At 32.5% G+C, this 17062-nt stretch overlaps 1 protein-coding gene and 2 long non-coding RNA genes across 6 annotated transcripts; 1 reads left to right on the plus strand and 2 right to left on the minus strand.

Annotated features, from left to right (window-relative positions):
* The first annotated feature begins 1194 nt into the window (after positions 1–1194).
* LOC110700059 lies at positions 1195–2768 on the plus strand. The gene is made up of 2 exons (XR_002507096.1): positions 1195–1591; positions 2408–2768. It is a non-coding gene; the product is annotated as an uncharacterized LOC110700059 (long non-coding RNA).
* Positions 2769–3115: 347 nt separating this feature from the next.
* Positions 3116–4801, minus strand: LOC110700060. Its single transcript, XR_002507097.1, has 3 exons — positions 4516–4801; positions 4259–4355; positions 3116–3414 (listed from the first exon to the last, which is right to left on the minus strand). It is a non-coding gene; the product is annotated as an uncharacterized LOC110700060 (long non-coding RNA).
* Positions 4802–4940: 139 nt separating this feature from the next.
* LOC110700057 (chaperone protein dnaJ 72-like) lies at positions 4941–14082 on the minus strand. 4 transcript variants are annotated; one of them, XM_021877557.1, is made up of 3 exons: positions 13485–14082; positions 6320–6486; positions 4941–5719 (listed from the first exon to the last, which is right to left on the minus strand). In XM_021877557.1, coding segments are annotated over exons 1-3 (585 nt in total). In that variant the 5' UTR covers positions 13901–14082; the 3' UTR covers positions 4941–5717. The 4 variants fall into 4 exon arrangements, with proteins under 4 accessions (XP_021733249.1, XP_021733251.1, XP_021733250.1 ...); XM_021877559.1 differs by having other exon boundaries at positions 5121–5719; positions 6402–6486; positions 13485–14080; XM_021877558.1 differs by having other exon boundaries at positions 5124–5719; positions 6390–6486; positions 13485–14079.
* Positions 14083–17062: the final 2980 nt, after the last annotated feature.

A 17062-nucleotide genomic window follows, 5' to 3' on the forward strand; every position in this document is an offset into this window, starting at 1 on the left:
TGTTTGTTTGATTAAATTTCTTATTTTCCTTAAAAAAAAAAAGTTCAATTTTCATGTTTAATTTCACAATCATGCTCGATTTTCATAGTTTCGTTCATGATTATGTTCGATTTTACAAAATTGTCATTGCCATTAATCAGTTTTAGAGCTCCATCAATGGCTTTGACATTTCTTCTGTTTTTTTTTTACACCCATCAATTTACATTTTTTATAATTTCTTCTCTTCTCAAGCATACTCTCAATCAATAATTCACCACCACTTCCAATCGTCTCTCCCACTTTTGATTCTCTTCCCAAGCTCATAGGCGTCGAAGGCACAAGATTCATTAGAGGGAGGTAGTGGCGATGGAGGGGGAAATTAAAACTCTAACGATGGCAGTGATTCATCCATAAACACCAACAAATAAATAGTTTTTAAGTTTAGACTTGAAATGCTACATACTTCAAAATTAATAGGGTGGAATTGCTTTAGATTTGTCACACACTTTATTTGAATTTTCAATTTCACCATTTCAACTTTTGCAATTGAATTATACAATTTTAAATCAAATTCATCTTATAGAAACATTACCTAAGGTTGTGTTTGGATACTAGTAATTCATTTCAAATGCTTGAATTGAAATTCAGAATTTGAAATATTAGAATTCAATTTCAAAAGATGTGTTTGGAAAACATCATTATTTCAATTCTAGAATGTCAAATTCCAAGTCATGTTTGGGATGAGTAGAATTTGCAAAGACGGAATTGAAACTTCTATGAGTAATATCAACATACTCTGTATTATTCATCAACAGCGGCTAATAAAATTGAAGGGTACCAAAAAAAAAAAAAAAAAAGAAACATAGTCAAATTAGAAGACTTTATCGGCAGTGGCCATCATCATCTTCGTCACTAGCGTCAGATCATACAAGAGCAAATTATGAAGTAGATGCTTCAACTCAAATATAGGTAATATTGTGGCATAAATTTCAAATTTTTTTTTTTCAAAAATCGTAAAAGATTTGATTTTTTACATCAAATTATAAACCCTAATTTTTGCCCCTTTTTTATTAGTGAATGAATAAAAAATGATTTCATATAAATTGTCAAAAATAGATTAATCCAGAAGAACCTAAAGTTTTATTAATTTTAATTTTGGAAGTATATTTATACCGGAGTACTTGATATGTGAAAATTATACCCTACATCCTAGTGTAGGATGGTCTACCTACACCCCCTGATGCTACGCCATTTTGTAGCTTGCGGGGAGTACTCACAAGCTAATTCATGCTTCAATTCTTTCCTTTTTTTTATTTATTTTTTTAATTCCTTGTTTCTTATTATTCAAGCTATGTATATAAATGATTTTAAACCCAATATTTTCTCTCTCCTCAATTGATCAATTTCCATTTTTCTACCTACATTCTCTCTAGTTAATTCATCTTCTTCATTTGATTTTATACTAATTTTGCCGTTTATTTTTCCTACGATTTTGATAATTGTTGTTGATCGTCAATGGCTGATTCTTCCTCTGCTAATTTCGATCGTGATTACGAAAGTGTGTTTCCGTCTTCTAGAGTTCGATTGATTGATTCGTTTGTTCATCAACAATGTGAGTAATTACAATCATAATTTTGTAATTTTTATCATCAATACATTGTTGTGTTATAATGCTCTGTTTATTTCAACTTAATTTATGTATTATTATTCTTTTCGTTGCTTCAATTTTCAAAATTTGATTATGATTATGATGAACGTTTTTGGATTGTTCATACTTTGTTATGAATATTTCGCTGCTTCAATTTATTTCATTGCTCTATGTTTGAAAATTGCGTGATTTTGTTTTTATGCTTTTATTTTTTTTTTTTGGATCATTTTTATATTTAAAATTAATCAATTATGTGTTATCATTTGTACTTCTTAATTTTTTTATGTCATATATGATTATTTGTTTTTACCATTTTTTCTTGATAATATTATGTGTCAAAATTTTCCATATTGATCATGTGCAATTTTGCTATTGAACATTGTATTTGTTAATTATTGTTCATTTTTGAAACATGTTATGTTCATTTATAATTGTACATTAAAACTTTGTGCAATGAGAAAAAAAACTGATATTTCATATCTTGCTAAGGTTTTGATCTTATCTGTTTATTTAAGTGTTTGAAATTGAACATTTATATATTTTAATATGATCATTTAACTTTTATTTGAAGGCGAAGGATTTAGTGTTTAAAGGATTTAATATGATCATTTTTTGAAACTTGTTATGTTCATTTATAATTGTATATTAAAACTTTGTGCAGTGGGAAAAAAAGCTGATATTTCATATCTTGCTAAAGTTTTGTTTTTCTTATCTGTTTATTTAAGTGTTTGTAATTGAACATTTATATATTTTAATATGATCATTTAATTTGTTTTGCAGTCGAAGGATTTAAATATTCCTATAAATAAAAGTGTTGCTGGTGTTTCTGCTGCTCAAGCTCAATGTAATGTTCCTATAAATAAAGGTGGTGCTGGTGTTAAAAATGATGCTCAAGTTAATCCAAGAGTACTAATGCGTCTACAAAATCTCAAACTAGATATTTTGTTCCACCCGTAGTTCTTGGCATTGTTCCAACTTCAACTCAGGATTGTTCAAACTTCAATCTAGAAATGTTTAAACCCCATTCCAGAAATGTTCAATCGACAAATGTTTAAGTTATTCCTCCCACGGTTCCAATAAATGATCAAGGTGCTCTTGTTCAAAGTTCTTCAAGTGTTAAAGACATAAGAATTTGTTTCTATATAGTACCTTTTTTAGTATATTGTTTTTTTAAAATTCAACATATGTAAATGATTATTTATCAATTTGAAAATGAACAAAAGTAAAGAACCAACAACCAATTCATAAAACCTAAAAATTATATATATTTTTTCATACAAATAAAGATTAAAATGAAATATCAATTACAATAATTTTTTTAACAAATAATATCTATAAGTCTATTTTCCTCCAAAAAAAAATCATCTATAAAACTATATACTTCCTCCGTTTTCTTTTACTTGCAACACACCTTTTAGGCACGCAATTTTAGGAGATGATTAGTGAGGGTAAACGAGCTATTTTATCAATATAATTTTTACACGAAGATTAGAATAGGGTTAAGTATCATTTGTAAAAATTATAATGAATAATTTATCCGTTTACATTATATAAACCCGACCTCAAAACACGTGCCACAAGGCTGTGTTGCAAGTAAAAAGAAATGGAGGAAGTTTAAGATATGATCATATACACATTCATTAATGAACATATACACTTTCATAAATGAACATATAACATGTACTATTCATTTGCAAACTTCCTTGCTTATCTTCGATTTAACCTATATTTAGTGTTTTTCTTCAAATAACATCAGTTCCGCATCCTTGCTTCCTAATTTGGTTCACCTGTTGAACAAAATGAATTAACAAATGTTAATTATTATATACACTACTTTATAAATGAACAATATATCTTACATTATTGAACATTTATCACTTTTACACTATTTGGTTTCAAATCACAAATCTAACTCTCATTAAGTTTAGTAGTGAATGTTTCTATATGCTTCATAATTTATACTCCGCAGTTTGTATAATCAGCGTTGTTAAGCCATTTTATCTTCTCCAAAACAACTACGTATTCTTCAATTCCATGTGCAAATTTATATCAAATGTGTAACTTTGGACATCACTACAATATAGCTAGATTGGTTGTAAGATATTAGTTTTAATGCATACAAATGAACATTCTCAATATTATACATGAGGATAATGTATAAAAGAAATGAACATTCGTTATTTAGGCATATAAATATATATGTAAACTGAAATGAACCAATATTAACATATATTTTAAAATGAACATTACTTTATATGTAAATGAACATTATGAATTTCATAAATGATCAAAAGATTTGATAGAATAAATAAGTCAGTTTCTCAACTCAAATGAATGATTATTTATGCATTTCATAAATGTGCATAACATATCATAAAAATGAACATTATTTATTTAGGCATATAAAGTCAAATATAAACTCAAATAAACTCAAATATACAAATGAACATTTATAATTCTATATATGTTCATATATTAACTCGGAATCGTAGAAATGTTAACATCTATACCATAAGACTTTTTAATATCTTTTAAAAGTTCTAGATCTACAACTTGAGACTTTTGTTCGTTGTTTTTTTTTAAAAAAAAATTTCTACTCTTGTTTAAATAGGTTTTTGAAATAATACTTACGTTTCTTCAGACTATGCCTTGTTATGTTCAACGAACATGATTCTTCTCTGAATCATCATTCTCTTTATCTCTCTAATTCGAAATATATTTTTCGGTTCTGTAAAAAATAAAAAAACACAAAACATAGTAGATTTTAATGATTTTTGCATAAAATAGTTCTAATCAAGTTAGATTATGTTTCTGAACATGTAATTTCAAAATGAAATACGTAGTAGAAAAAATAGGTTCATACAAAAAAAATTAGTAAAATTACTTACTCTTTCTGTGAATGTTGTTGCGATTGTTGAATTTCTTCGCAAATGTAGACATTTGAAGGAATTTAGCAATATTTTGAAGCAATTTCGTAGTATTTTGAAGCAATTTTGTAGTATTTTGAAGCAATTTTGGTTCATATTTTCTAGTTTTGATGAGAGAGAAAGTCTAGAGAAATGAAGAAGAAGGTTTTAGAGAGAATGGTAGGTAGTTACAGTAGGTTAGTGGGTTATGGGATGTGGGTAACATGATAAACGCATCGTTTAGAGGGGGTGTAGGTATCCCTACCTACACTAGGGTCTAGTGTATACCAATTACTTGATATGAGCTTCAAATTGACGAAAATATTTTGTTGTCGAGAAGTTGTGAAATATTTCGACACTCCAGCGTTTACGGTGGTGCAATGATTGCCATCGGAAAAATATGTCGTGATATAGTGGCGATGAGCAGGAATAACTAGTAGAGAAGAGAGAATAATGGACAGAAGAAGAGTATGTTTGAAGAGACAGAATTTAGAATAACGTATATTAGGTTAGAATTTGAAATTCATAAAACATAACTGATTTATGTAATGGCTTGGAATTGGGCCAAATACAATTCCAAAATTTTGAAGTATCCAAACTATATAATTGGCCCAATTTCGGAATTTGAAATGAAATCATGCAATCCAAACATGATTTTCTAATTTCATAAATATTTAGAGAAGCCAAAGGAGGGGGCAATTCTCATGTTTTGTGGAAAGTTTATTTCATTCCCAAGAAAGTTAAACTTCCTCCATTGTACTTTTTGTTGTCAACCAAACAACAATTATTTAAAATCCCTAGCGCATGAGTTAACACAACCCACACTATTGCCATATATACGGTGTTGGTACACATTAGATTTGTACATATTAGGTTATTTTTACATACTAACATATAAGTATACAATTGACCGATTCCCATACCTTATTTAGGAAAAAATTTAACAATTGACTGCAACAACTTACAACCGCCTCTATACCTCCGCTAGTATTGAATGCGTCTATTCAGGTTAAGATTGTACATATTTTGACATCCACAAGATCGATACCAGTTGTACAGTCTGCACCAATGTTCCTTCTATTCTACTTGAATGAAGCTATTGATTGTCAATAAGAGTATCAATTACCTATTGCTAATCCTCCTCTCTGTTTCTCTCAATAGACTTCATTGCTTCTTCAAATGACTTCTGAAAAAACACAAAAAGCACTTTATATAATCACATCAATACATATGCAAATCAATTTATATTAAACAGAAAGTATTGTATTAACCAACACCAAATCACAAAATCATGCTGAAGAAACTAAGAATCGGTGTGAAAGTCACATGAAATTAAGATAAAGGCATCTATTGCTGAAAACAAAAACATGAAATAAGCCTATAGCTTCGTGCTCCTTTATACAATTTTATTGTTCAATTAGGCAAAAAGCTAAGGCTTGGATGGGTAAAAATCTCCAGTCATATACATGTCCCTTTTTAGCTTTTCTAGCCAGCCAATGGTTGAACTAATATGGAAATTGTAAACTGATCATCAGAACTCAACAAGCCTATCAACTGAAAGCCTCAGCTGATGATGCAGGCTATTTTTTTCTTTTATGTATGGGAGGGGGGGTGGGGTGATGCGCCAGGAGATGAGAGGTTGGAAGGCAGGGCCTAGGAAGTCTTGGCTTATAGTCCAGAGAAGATATTTGAGCCCACAATGGACAAATATCAAGCAAGCCTCCTATCTCACAATAGGAAACTAGGCAATAGGCACAAATACAAGAAGTTATGTCGTACTACTTACAAATTATAGTGAGCAACAAAGATTGGGGACTAAAAGAGCACATATCTATCTGTGATAAAAACTGGCTTACTACTTTCAGTACTTTCAGATTAAATACCCCAGGATTTTGCATCTTCCACAGAGCTTCTCCACTCATGTCAATGACTACTGTCCCGCCTAGTAATATACTGCAAAAGTGGAACATAAAAAACGATGTTAAATAGCCATTAGAAATTTTTAAGTCATTACAAATAATTCATTATTCTACTCCAGAATGTTAGGTATCAATTTAACCAAAAAGGAAAAACCAAGAAGATACATAAATTCTTTCAAACTTCACTTTCACAGTTAGTTTACAGATCCAACTACTTGCAAAACCAACATGTTAAGTGGTCATTGCAATATAATGTACTTTTGCTCAACTCCATTATAATTATGTACTCAGTATAAGACAAGATCATAGATGACTTGGCATTACAAAATAGATCAATGAAAGTATGAATACTTTACGCAGGCTGGATGACAGTTGATATAGACAAACATCAACCATTATACTTAACTAGAGAGATATTTAGTAATAATGAAAGAAGAAATTTATAGGGTGTGAAGATCACAAGTCCTTCACGAGCTACCAATAACACTATTTTTTTTGTAGAAACAAAAGACATCAAGCTGCGAATATCGGCTGTGAGATTATTGAAAGCCTTACTCAACCGCAAGCAAACAAACTGATAATCTTCCATAGAAAGGACATCAACGTATTCTTCAACAGTTGATAGCTGGCCTTGCCAGTATAGTAGACAGTTTTTTTTTTGGGACATTCAAAGTTTCAAAATTTTATAGTTAGTAAAAATTCCTTAATGTACTGCTCACACAAAAGCTTTTTGAATCGCTTTGGTCTTGTAGTCTTTCAAAAAAAAAAAAAAAAGGAGAGAGAGATATCGGTTTACTTTAGCTGATTGACACATCATAGAGGATTACCAGGGGTCACTTATTCACCAAAGGTTCCCAAAGGATCAAACCTCTAACAAAAATAGGTATAGCTAGATTGAAAAGGAAAAAAAGAAGGAAAAAAAACAGACAAAAACTTAAAACAGAGCTTCCATCTCAAGTTACATGTTCAGCCCATCACTTTGAAGACTCTGTTAGCTTTCAATCACAATGTCCTCGATGGAGTTTGACTTCAAGGGGGAAACATCATAAACATTTATACCATAAAAGAGAGATTCTTGAACACAATTAATCTCTTCTTCCTCAGGCTTACAAACACAGGTTAGTAGGTAAAATTGTCCACCCCAATCCAGGAGCCTTGCATAAAGAAATGGCAAAGAGATAAAAAGAAATATGAGAATCCCAAACCTGAAATAAAGCCAACTATCTTTGAGCCATCTGGCCCTCATAAAGACCCTGTCAATCACTAGACTCTAGTTCAGCAGTCCTAATGATGATTTAACTCAGAACCTGAAATTGCTTCTAATTCTCTAAGAAATTTGGGGGCTATTTACGAAGTGTACATGATGCTGTTTGTGGAAGGCATTCATTATAATTGGCTTCAAGAAATTTCTAGAAGTTGAGAATTACCAAGTCATGCCAAGGACAACAAGCAGAAAGAACAGGAAATGGCTGGAGTGCTTGACGGCTTAGTAGTTTTGTGTTTGTTTTGATGTATAGATGCTGTGTTTCTTTTTTTTTTCTTTTTTTTTTTTTTTTTTTTTTTTGTGGTGTTCTGCTTTGGGGATGTGTATATGTAGGGTGGCTAGCTTTTGTGTAGCCTTGTTGTTTGTACAAGTTTTTTGAACCATTAATAGTATTTTTTACCTTTTTCAAAAAAAAAATAAAAAAATCAATCTAGAAGTTAGTGGTTTAAAAAACCATCTATAAATTTTAGATTTTCAGATCTACTAAGATTTACACTTTTTAACTTGGCTGTTAGATTAACTTTTTGGTCCAATTAAGGCTAGCTGTACTGTTTTGTTGGCTTGGTAACAGTAGTGTAAGCATGATGTGATAGGCCTGGTAATAGCAGGCTATTAAATTATTGTACTCCCTCCATCCTCAAACTATTGTCCTCTTAGGCTCGGTGTTAGAATCCAACCTCCTTTTCATGTTTTAGAATTTAAATGCTTTCTAGGCTTTTGTTTAAGTTTCCTAGGCCCTGGATGTTATTACTATGTTTTTGTCAACCCAGCATTTACAGGGAAAACATCGTAAATCCAAAAGGAAGCTCTTTAGGGAGCAAGAGATTAATGAAATCCAAAAGCTTACTACCAAGTGTTAACTCGCTTTTATGTTGTGTTATTAGACCTCTATACATATTGTGTTGTCACATGCAAATTAGGACCCCAAACTCACTATATACTAAAACTCGTGATTTGGTCTTGCCTATGTCCGCCTTGACTAGCTCGGCCATCACAAGCCTCGATCACTTGCACTTCATCACCAAAAAGATAGTGCCCCTTGTGATTTAGATGCCCTCTTATACTGCTTTGTGCTCACAAGCCTCGAATCTGCACAAGTCTTGCACCCTTGCTGCCAATAGGCAAGAAAGCGACGCACAATTTGGTGTCAAAACACTCAAACCGTGACACTTGGGCAGACATACTAAGAAGAAATAATGCGATAGTGTGGGAGTTTTTGGTAAAAAGTGGAAAACTAAGAACAAAAACATTTGATTGTTGGAAAAAAAGTTAGTAGAAAATCCTACATCTCATAAGATATGGATTGAAATAGATAACGGTGAGGCGCATATCACATAAATTGGATGAGTAAATTATCCATTTAAGGTAATGGAACATTATTATAGGGATTGACTAAAATAGTATACCAATAACCAAAACAATTATTTTAGGACAGAGGGAGTAATCAGTTTAATTGTTGGATGATTGCTTACTTTTGTTTTGGTGTATGATTTATGGGCCTTGTGCATGAAGAGTCCTTAGAAGTAAACTCCTTACAAGAAGATGGGTGCATTTGGATACTAATTCTGTCTGGGTCTAGTTAAAGGAATATGTATTTGTATGCTTTTAAATTATCAAGCTTTATTGTATTCTTAATCATTGCGGGTTATTAATATCATACTTCATTGCAAGAAATAGAAGGATGGGAGGAGGGAGGAGGGAGGAGGGGGGAGGAGAGTGGTTGGTGCCACTGTATGAGGGAGAGAGAGAGTATGCAAAAAGCTGGTGCTCTGCCCACAGGTTACTAGATAAGGAGGCTATGTGTGCTATAGGGTGCATCAAGTATAGTACTCGATAGGCTGGCAGTGAGGGTGGTTCTGTAAGAGTTTTGAGAGTGAAGATGCATAAGTCTCAAAGAAAGTAAATGTAAAATGAAAATCTGAGAGAAAAGAGAAAGCTTTAACTTTCAACAAAAAGAAATGAAAGCATAGTTGCATCATAATTTAACGGTCAAAGTTAATAAGACAAATGAAGGAAGGATATTGCAAGGTAACAGTTCATTAAAAACACAGAAGTACAAAATAAAAATAAAAATTTTCCTTCTTTATCAAGCAATACCGGAAGTTGAACACCGCATTCAACCAAACATAAAATAGCACTCTTTCATACTTCCTTCTATTATAAAGTTTTCCTAAATTTTCTTTCCACAATTTGAACCAAACAGCTCCTAAACATTCTCTAATAAGTAACAAAATGATATCCAACTCACAACACCTCCACCAAAGAAAATCACATATATAGTCACTAGTCTCACTACCTCTGCCAAGATGCGTAGGTGACATAGTGAAAAGCTTTCTCCTCCATAACTTTATCCAAGAATTTTCACTACTCCGTCGTAGCCTCTTTCACATTCTAACTTAGAAATGACTCCAAATCATCCCCCCTCTAGAATATAAAGAATAGTCCACAACCTTACACCAAAAGACATTACATCTAAATTCTATCTCACCTATAGAAAACAAAGTTCTTGAATTAAAAAGAATAAATATTAGATCTTCAAAAAGAATTCACTGTATGGTAGTCACTACATCCTCAGCCAAGGTGCCTAGGTGACAGAGCGAAAAGCTTTCTTCTCCATAACTTCATCCAAGAAGTTTCACTACTCCATCATAGCCTCTTTCATAGTCTAGCTTAGAAATGACACCAAATCATCCCACCTCTGCAATATAAAGAATAGTCCACAACCTTACGCCAAAAAGACATACATCCAAATTCTACCTCACCTATCGAAAACAAAGTTCTTGAACTTTAAAGAATAAAAATTAGAGAAGTACTAATAGCTAATTGGTACAGAGGTACCTTCATCTTTATACAAATATAAAATATCATTCCTTGATATATGGCTTAAAAATATTACCAACACAAAAGTTTCGATGACAAACAGCTGATGAACCAAGTGTTAGGTTTGAACACGGTGACTTCTTACAAATAAGCCTAACATATTTATGAAGTCCTAACTCTTATTCATTAAAGACTAAACCTTTGGGTCAATTTTAGTTCCTAAGGCCCAAACTCAAATGATCATACAACCCATCATTAAATTGCATGATATAACTTAAAGTTTTCTAAATTGAATTGTGTAGCTCATTCTTAAACCTTATTTATTTTTCATCTATATATACTATATCCTTAAACAGACAATATAATTTTTATTGTATCCCCTTGATTTTCTCTTTTTATTTCTTAACTTTTCACGTATGGTTTTTGTCAGTCAGCATACTGAAGCCAATTCTCACCAATTTATGGTCAAAATTAGCTTTTTGCCATTTCTGACAAAGTTGTTCCTCAGAAAAGAGTTAAGGATAAAAAACTGCTCGATTCGGAGTTATACTCTAAAAGTGCCTTCTTTTACTTCGTTTTTCTTTTCTCCTCTCCCAGCAACCCTCAACGCCAATGTCAAGTGACGGTGGACCGGTGGTGCTCGGCGGAGGTGAGAGACAGAATGTAGAAAATTCAAATCAGCTTAAGTTATTCAACTACTGGACATAATTAAAGAGGCCTTCTGCAGATATCTCTGTTGAGCTCAAATCTGGAACAGTTTCTATTCTAAACAGAGCAAGTTCTGAATAAGACACAGGTGTATCTTGGTCAATTCAGCCAACTGCAGGGGTGCAGCAGTACTTGCTTGAAGATACCGATCAATTTAGACTGATGATAACTAGTTAAGCACTAATAAAACTAGAGAAGTTAATTAACTATGGTGGCTGTAATGGAGATTATAAACATTTAAAGTAAACAACTTGCTGTGTAGTGCAGCTCAACTACTTAAGAAGAGAAGGTTTGGAAGTTAAATCATCACCTTAAGAAGCAGAAATATAGTTCAAGGAACTTGAAGAGTGTCAGAACAGCTTCCATCAAGTGGTTTTTAGAGAGAAATATCTTTCAATCATGATAAGAGTTGTTAGAATATTCTTCCAATTTAACACATATGTACAATTTAGTAATGTTATTTCATTTTATTTTCCTTAGCTAAAAGAGAAGGTTCTCTAATGCTCTATAACTAGAAGCACTTCCCATTATACAAAAAACTTTTGAATATAATGAATATATATATTGGGTTTGCATTTGGTATAATGTCTCTATAGTGGATGTTAAGAGTATAAATGAATGCAAAAGCTAGGTTGTGCTCGGGTGTGATGCCTAAGAGAGTAAATCAATATCCTTTCCAAAAAAAGGTCAAGGAATTTTAGGTGTAATATGCCTAGGGGGTCCCTTTGCAGCTCTTCAATTTACTGAGAGTATAATGGATTTTAGATTTGATATAAGATAGGTCAATAAGTTTATAATGAGCTTAAGTACAAAAATTCTCAAATGAAAGATTACCATATTGCCTATCTTTTCCTTAGCCCTTTACACCAGTAGTGTAAATCAGTTTCCTCAGTTTATATTGTTCCTTTCTTGCGAAGTCTTCTCTGTTTTTTTTTTCCCTCTCTCTCTCTCTTTTTTTTTCGTTTTTTCTTCTTTTTTTTTCTCTCTTCCCTACTAGTTCCAATGGAGTCCTTCCAATAGAACGTCACAACAGTGAGAAGAAAAAAAATTCTATTCACAAGCTCCAATTAGGAATCTTTTACACTACTTCAGATAGCATTTTAAGTTCCTCCAAATGACTTTCCACAGTCACCTACATGCAACCATCAAATGTTGAAATGCATTTTCAATAAATGTTCAGTGTCAAATGCAATTAAACACACAGAACACCTTGTCGGTAACGGAAATCCAGTGAGATTGCCTACATCTGATTGTCCTAACAACATCCACTACATTGACACTAGCATACTTAAACCACATGGTTCCAAGACTTCCAACTTCAAATTGTCTCTCCTAACTCTTAACCCATATGCTCTCTTTTGACCATTTTCTCTCAATCATCTCTATCCTATAACTCCTTCTCTATCGCATCCATTGTTATTTCTCTACCTACTCTCTCCATAAAAATAAAAATAAAATAAAAATTAAATTAAAAAAAGGCTAGTTTCCCAGATAGAAAAGCAGGCAGCTATACAAATCGCACTCCCCCGATTCCCATGAAAACAACTCAACCAGTATAACACATTATTCAGAATCCTATAATCATCCCGAAATAACAGTTGCACTATAATAGTTTACAATTCCCATATGCTCTCTCCTAACTCTTAACCCATATGCTCTCTTTTGACCATTTTCTCTCAATCATCTCTATCCTATAACTCCTTTCTCTATCCCATCCACTGTTATTTCTCTACCTACTATCTCCTTTAAAAAAAATAAAAAAATAAAAAAATAAAAAAATAAAAACTAGTTTCCCGTTTAGGCAGGCAGGCAGCTATACAAATCGTACTCCCTCGATTCCCATGAAAACAATTCAACCAGCATAACACATTATTCAGAATCCTATAATCATCCCGAAATAACAATTGCACTATAATAATTTACAATTCCCTTGATCCTAACCCACAAATACTCCATCAATTCACAATTCTACAAAAACATCAACAAAAACCAACACATTATTCAGAACCCTAAATCATCCTTAAATTACAATAATACAATTATACTACTAGTATATTATTCAGAATCCTAACCATCCTTTAATTACAATAGTCCGGGACTATATTTTTCTAATTGTTAACAATTTCCACAAATACTCCACTAATTCACATCTCTATAATAACAACAATAACAAACATAATAGATTGAAAATGCACTTAAAACAACCAAACGAATAATAACGAAGAGAAAGAAATATGTACCCAGCAAAGGCAAGATGAAGAAGGAAAGAACGAGTCGTCATATATCGAAAAACGGCGTCTAAATTCGTCGCAAAGCGATTAGCTCCAGACGACGACGATGGTGGCGGTCGATAATAAGTGCCACCGCGACGATAATAACCAGCATTGTAACTGCTGTTATTATTATTATAAAAATTGTTAGATCCGCCACTGCTGTATCTGCTCAAATTATAAGCAGCACGCTTTCGATCATCAATTAAAACTTCGTAAGCTTCAGAAACTTGCTTGAATTTAAGAGTTACAGCATCTTTTGCAGACTTTGATGATTGCGCGTGTTTATCGGGGTGAAATTGAACCGCTAATTTACGAAAAGCATCTTTAATTTCTGATTTTGACGCATTTTTTGTGATTCCTAAGATTCTGTAATGATCCGCCATTGATGATCAGTGTTGGAGAATTGGAATGTCGAATTGTGATTTCGTTTGTGTGATGCGACGTTATGATTTTCTGGTGTTCGTTGGAAGAAAGAAGTAGTTTCGAGAAGTCGCGATTCCAGGAATTTGTTATTATGGGTTCGGAATTTTCAAACGCATACAATGACGTCTAGTATCATAATTAAAAATAAAATTTTAAGTTGATAAATCAGGTGTGCACAATACATATGTTGATTTGGGGTATTGGAGGTTTATTTAATTTTAAGACAGTTCATTAGTTAGAATTTGATTTGGGGAGGATAAAAGAAAAAATGATGATTTTAACAAATAACATTTCCAAAAAATACTCTAAACATTTCAATTCCAGACAATAAAAGAGCCCAAAATATATATATTCACATTAACATTTACTATTTCACATCATTATGGTTTCGAACCCAGTACCTATTGTCTGAAAATGCAAATCATTCACCACTAGACCAATTGAGCGCACATTGTAAATATTCGCATCGTTTATTATTTATACCTTTGTTTTTTTCCCATTTTTAACGAAACCTACCAGATTTTTTCGGATCCAGTTTGGGTTCAGCTGAACCCACTGAACTCATACTGGAATCGCCTCTGGTTTCGAGTGAGATGACATGGGTGAGTTACGTTGCATTCAGAGAAAAAAGTGTTGATAATTTGATACGATCTGTGCGAATAAAGGTAAGGGTGATAGCGAGGCGTCGTGGCTTCGTTTTCTTCCGCCATCATATTCGGATTCTGACTTGAGGGATAATGATAGTAATTAGAGGTTTAGAGTTCTTCTTCCGATTTTAAGAGATATTGAGATCGATTTACATCACTTGTCCTCGTGACTCTCTAACTCCAAACAAAAATGTAGGATTCTAGCCATAATGAGTCGAGATTGTAAACATTTCGTGTCGTGTATGTTTGAATTAATGTCGCTCTATTAGGTCCTTTTTTGGCTTCTAAGCAAAGCTCAAGCGTGTTATTATTATTTTATTATTAGGAAAAATTAGCCGCAGCAACACCAACTATTACAAAGTGCTTGTAGTAACACAACCTTTTAAGGGTGCATTCTGCATATCAAACTATACACTTAGGTGCACATAATAACATTAACATCAATGATACTGGAAAATTGAGATTTTTGCCAGAAATCTAAATTTTGCCAAAAAAAAAACAAGAATTTGAAATATTTTTTAGATTTTTTTTATTGTCACGTGAATGATTTATTACACCCCTCTACGGCTCTACCTCTCCATTTAATTTTCTTCCTATGTATTCCTATCACTGTCTCGTCAACATTGAGGATAAACTCCGTTGGGAGTTGAAGACATGTTAAGGTACTGATAGGTTGTCGTACACCTGTAAAAAATAAATTCCTAACAAAACCAACTAACAATGTAGTAGGGTAAGTAGGGTCGAATCCACAGAGAGATAGCTATTTAATCTAACCTTTAAGAATTTGGTGAAACTAAACTATGACACGAAATTCGGATAGAAAGGTAGTCTAAATTAAAATAGGAATAAAAGAACTACTAAAAAAAACCTAGGGTTATGGTTCACCATGCTTATAATTCTAAATCTATCAAATATCAATAATGAATTCAATTATCTAGAGCAATTGCTAAGCCTACGGTCGGGTCTTAACGCTCTCAATTCAACATATGTAGTTCGGTCGCTAACATAATCAGAATTGCTAATTGTAGGTAAGCTTCTAAAAGTAAGATCGTTTGATTCAAACTCTTATTAACAATAATTAATCAAACAATTGATCAGGTTGCAAGATTAACAACAAAACACTATCAATTAGAGAAATTAATAATCAAAATATTAAAAACATCAATCAAGATTCATTGTATAAACATGGATTCCCAAACCCTAGAAATAAATTACTCAAACATGGAAGAAATAATTAAAACTAGATCTAAGAAATAAAACATAATTAAAAGTAAGAGATAGAAATAAAATACCTCAATGAATTGAAATAATAAACCCAAAAATCATCCATGAAAGAATCCATGGAGATGCCATGAGAAATTAGGGTTCAAGAGAAAACTCAAAAGAACGTAAAATAATAAAAAAGCATAAAAAGGCATAAGGGGAAATATTAATCCCTTGGTATATTTATAAACTTCCTAAATCTAATCTAAAAATAATTAAAGAAAAGAAATAAGAAAATAATATATACATAAGTTGCAATATTATTGGATGATAGAAGGTGACGTGGCATGAATAATATCGATGGAAACGAGGGACGAGTGATGTGCAACAACGAAACCTCATGGTTGTGGGCTGGTCATGCACTCGCCAAATCCTGTGGGCGCAGGTCAGCCTCGCGCCCTGGCAGTAGCTACAGAGCCTCGATTGGGCGCGGGGTATGGTCGCAGGCGACCCTTGTGAATGCTAACTCAAATATCGTTTAACTTCGTTTCTAACTCAAATTCATTTCTGAAAGATGCATAGCGACCCTTGTGAATGCTATATTCATTTCTCATGCATATAAATCTCAAAATCAACATACACGAACATGGTATCTACGATTAATAAGCTCGATTCGTCGGTTTCCATCTAAATATCATCCGAATCAACTCCAAACACTTCAAAAGCGTCCAAATGACTATAAATCACCTGAAACACCAAGACAAACACAAACAAAGCGTAATAGAATACAAAATGGACAACTTATGCAATTGCGACCTAAAAAGCGACAAAAGACTCAAAAAGTAACTATAAAACTAGCATAAACGTGCCTATAAACTCTATATAAATATGATTTATCAGGTACGCAATTTTCACACCCCAGGATTAATGTAATTAAGTTTGATTTATTGTGAGTAATTGAGAAAGAAAATTTTATTTTTAGGTTAATAATTGCAAATATTTTAACTGGATGGGTACGAAAGAATACTTAACACGTGCAATTGAGGTGATGAATGGTTTGGTCGACAAGTATTAGAAGGTGAAATAGAAATCTGATATGGCAAAACTTTTGCGGTCCAATTCAATTGACACATTGAAAAAAACATAGAGTTTAAGAAATATTTGAGTTAGATAGTTTTATTGAATTATTTATTGTAAAGTAAATTTAGTACTATTGATAAAAATAGTGCTTGCTAAATTGGTCGTTCGGGTTGTGTACGGGTCGGGTCGGGT

The sequence above is a fragment of the Chenopodium quinoa genome, unplaced genomic scaffold, assembly GCF_001683475.1.
Source record: "Chenopodium quinoa cultivar QQ74 unplaced genomic scaffold, ASM168347v1, whole genome shotgun sequence".
Lineage (NCBI taxonomy): Eukaryota > Viridiplantae > Streptophyta > Magnoliopsida > Caryophyllales > Amaranthaceae > Chenopodium > Chenopodium quinoa.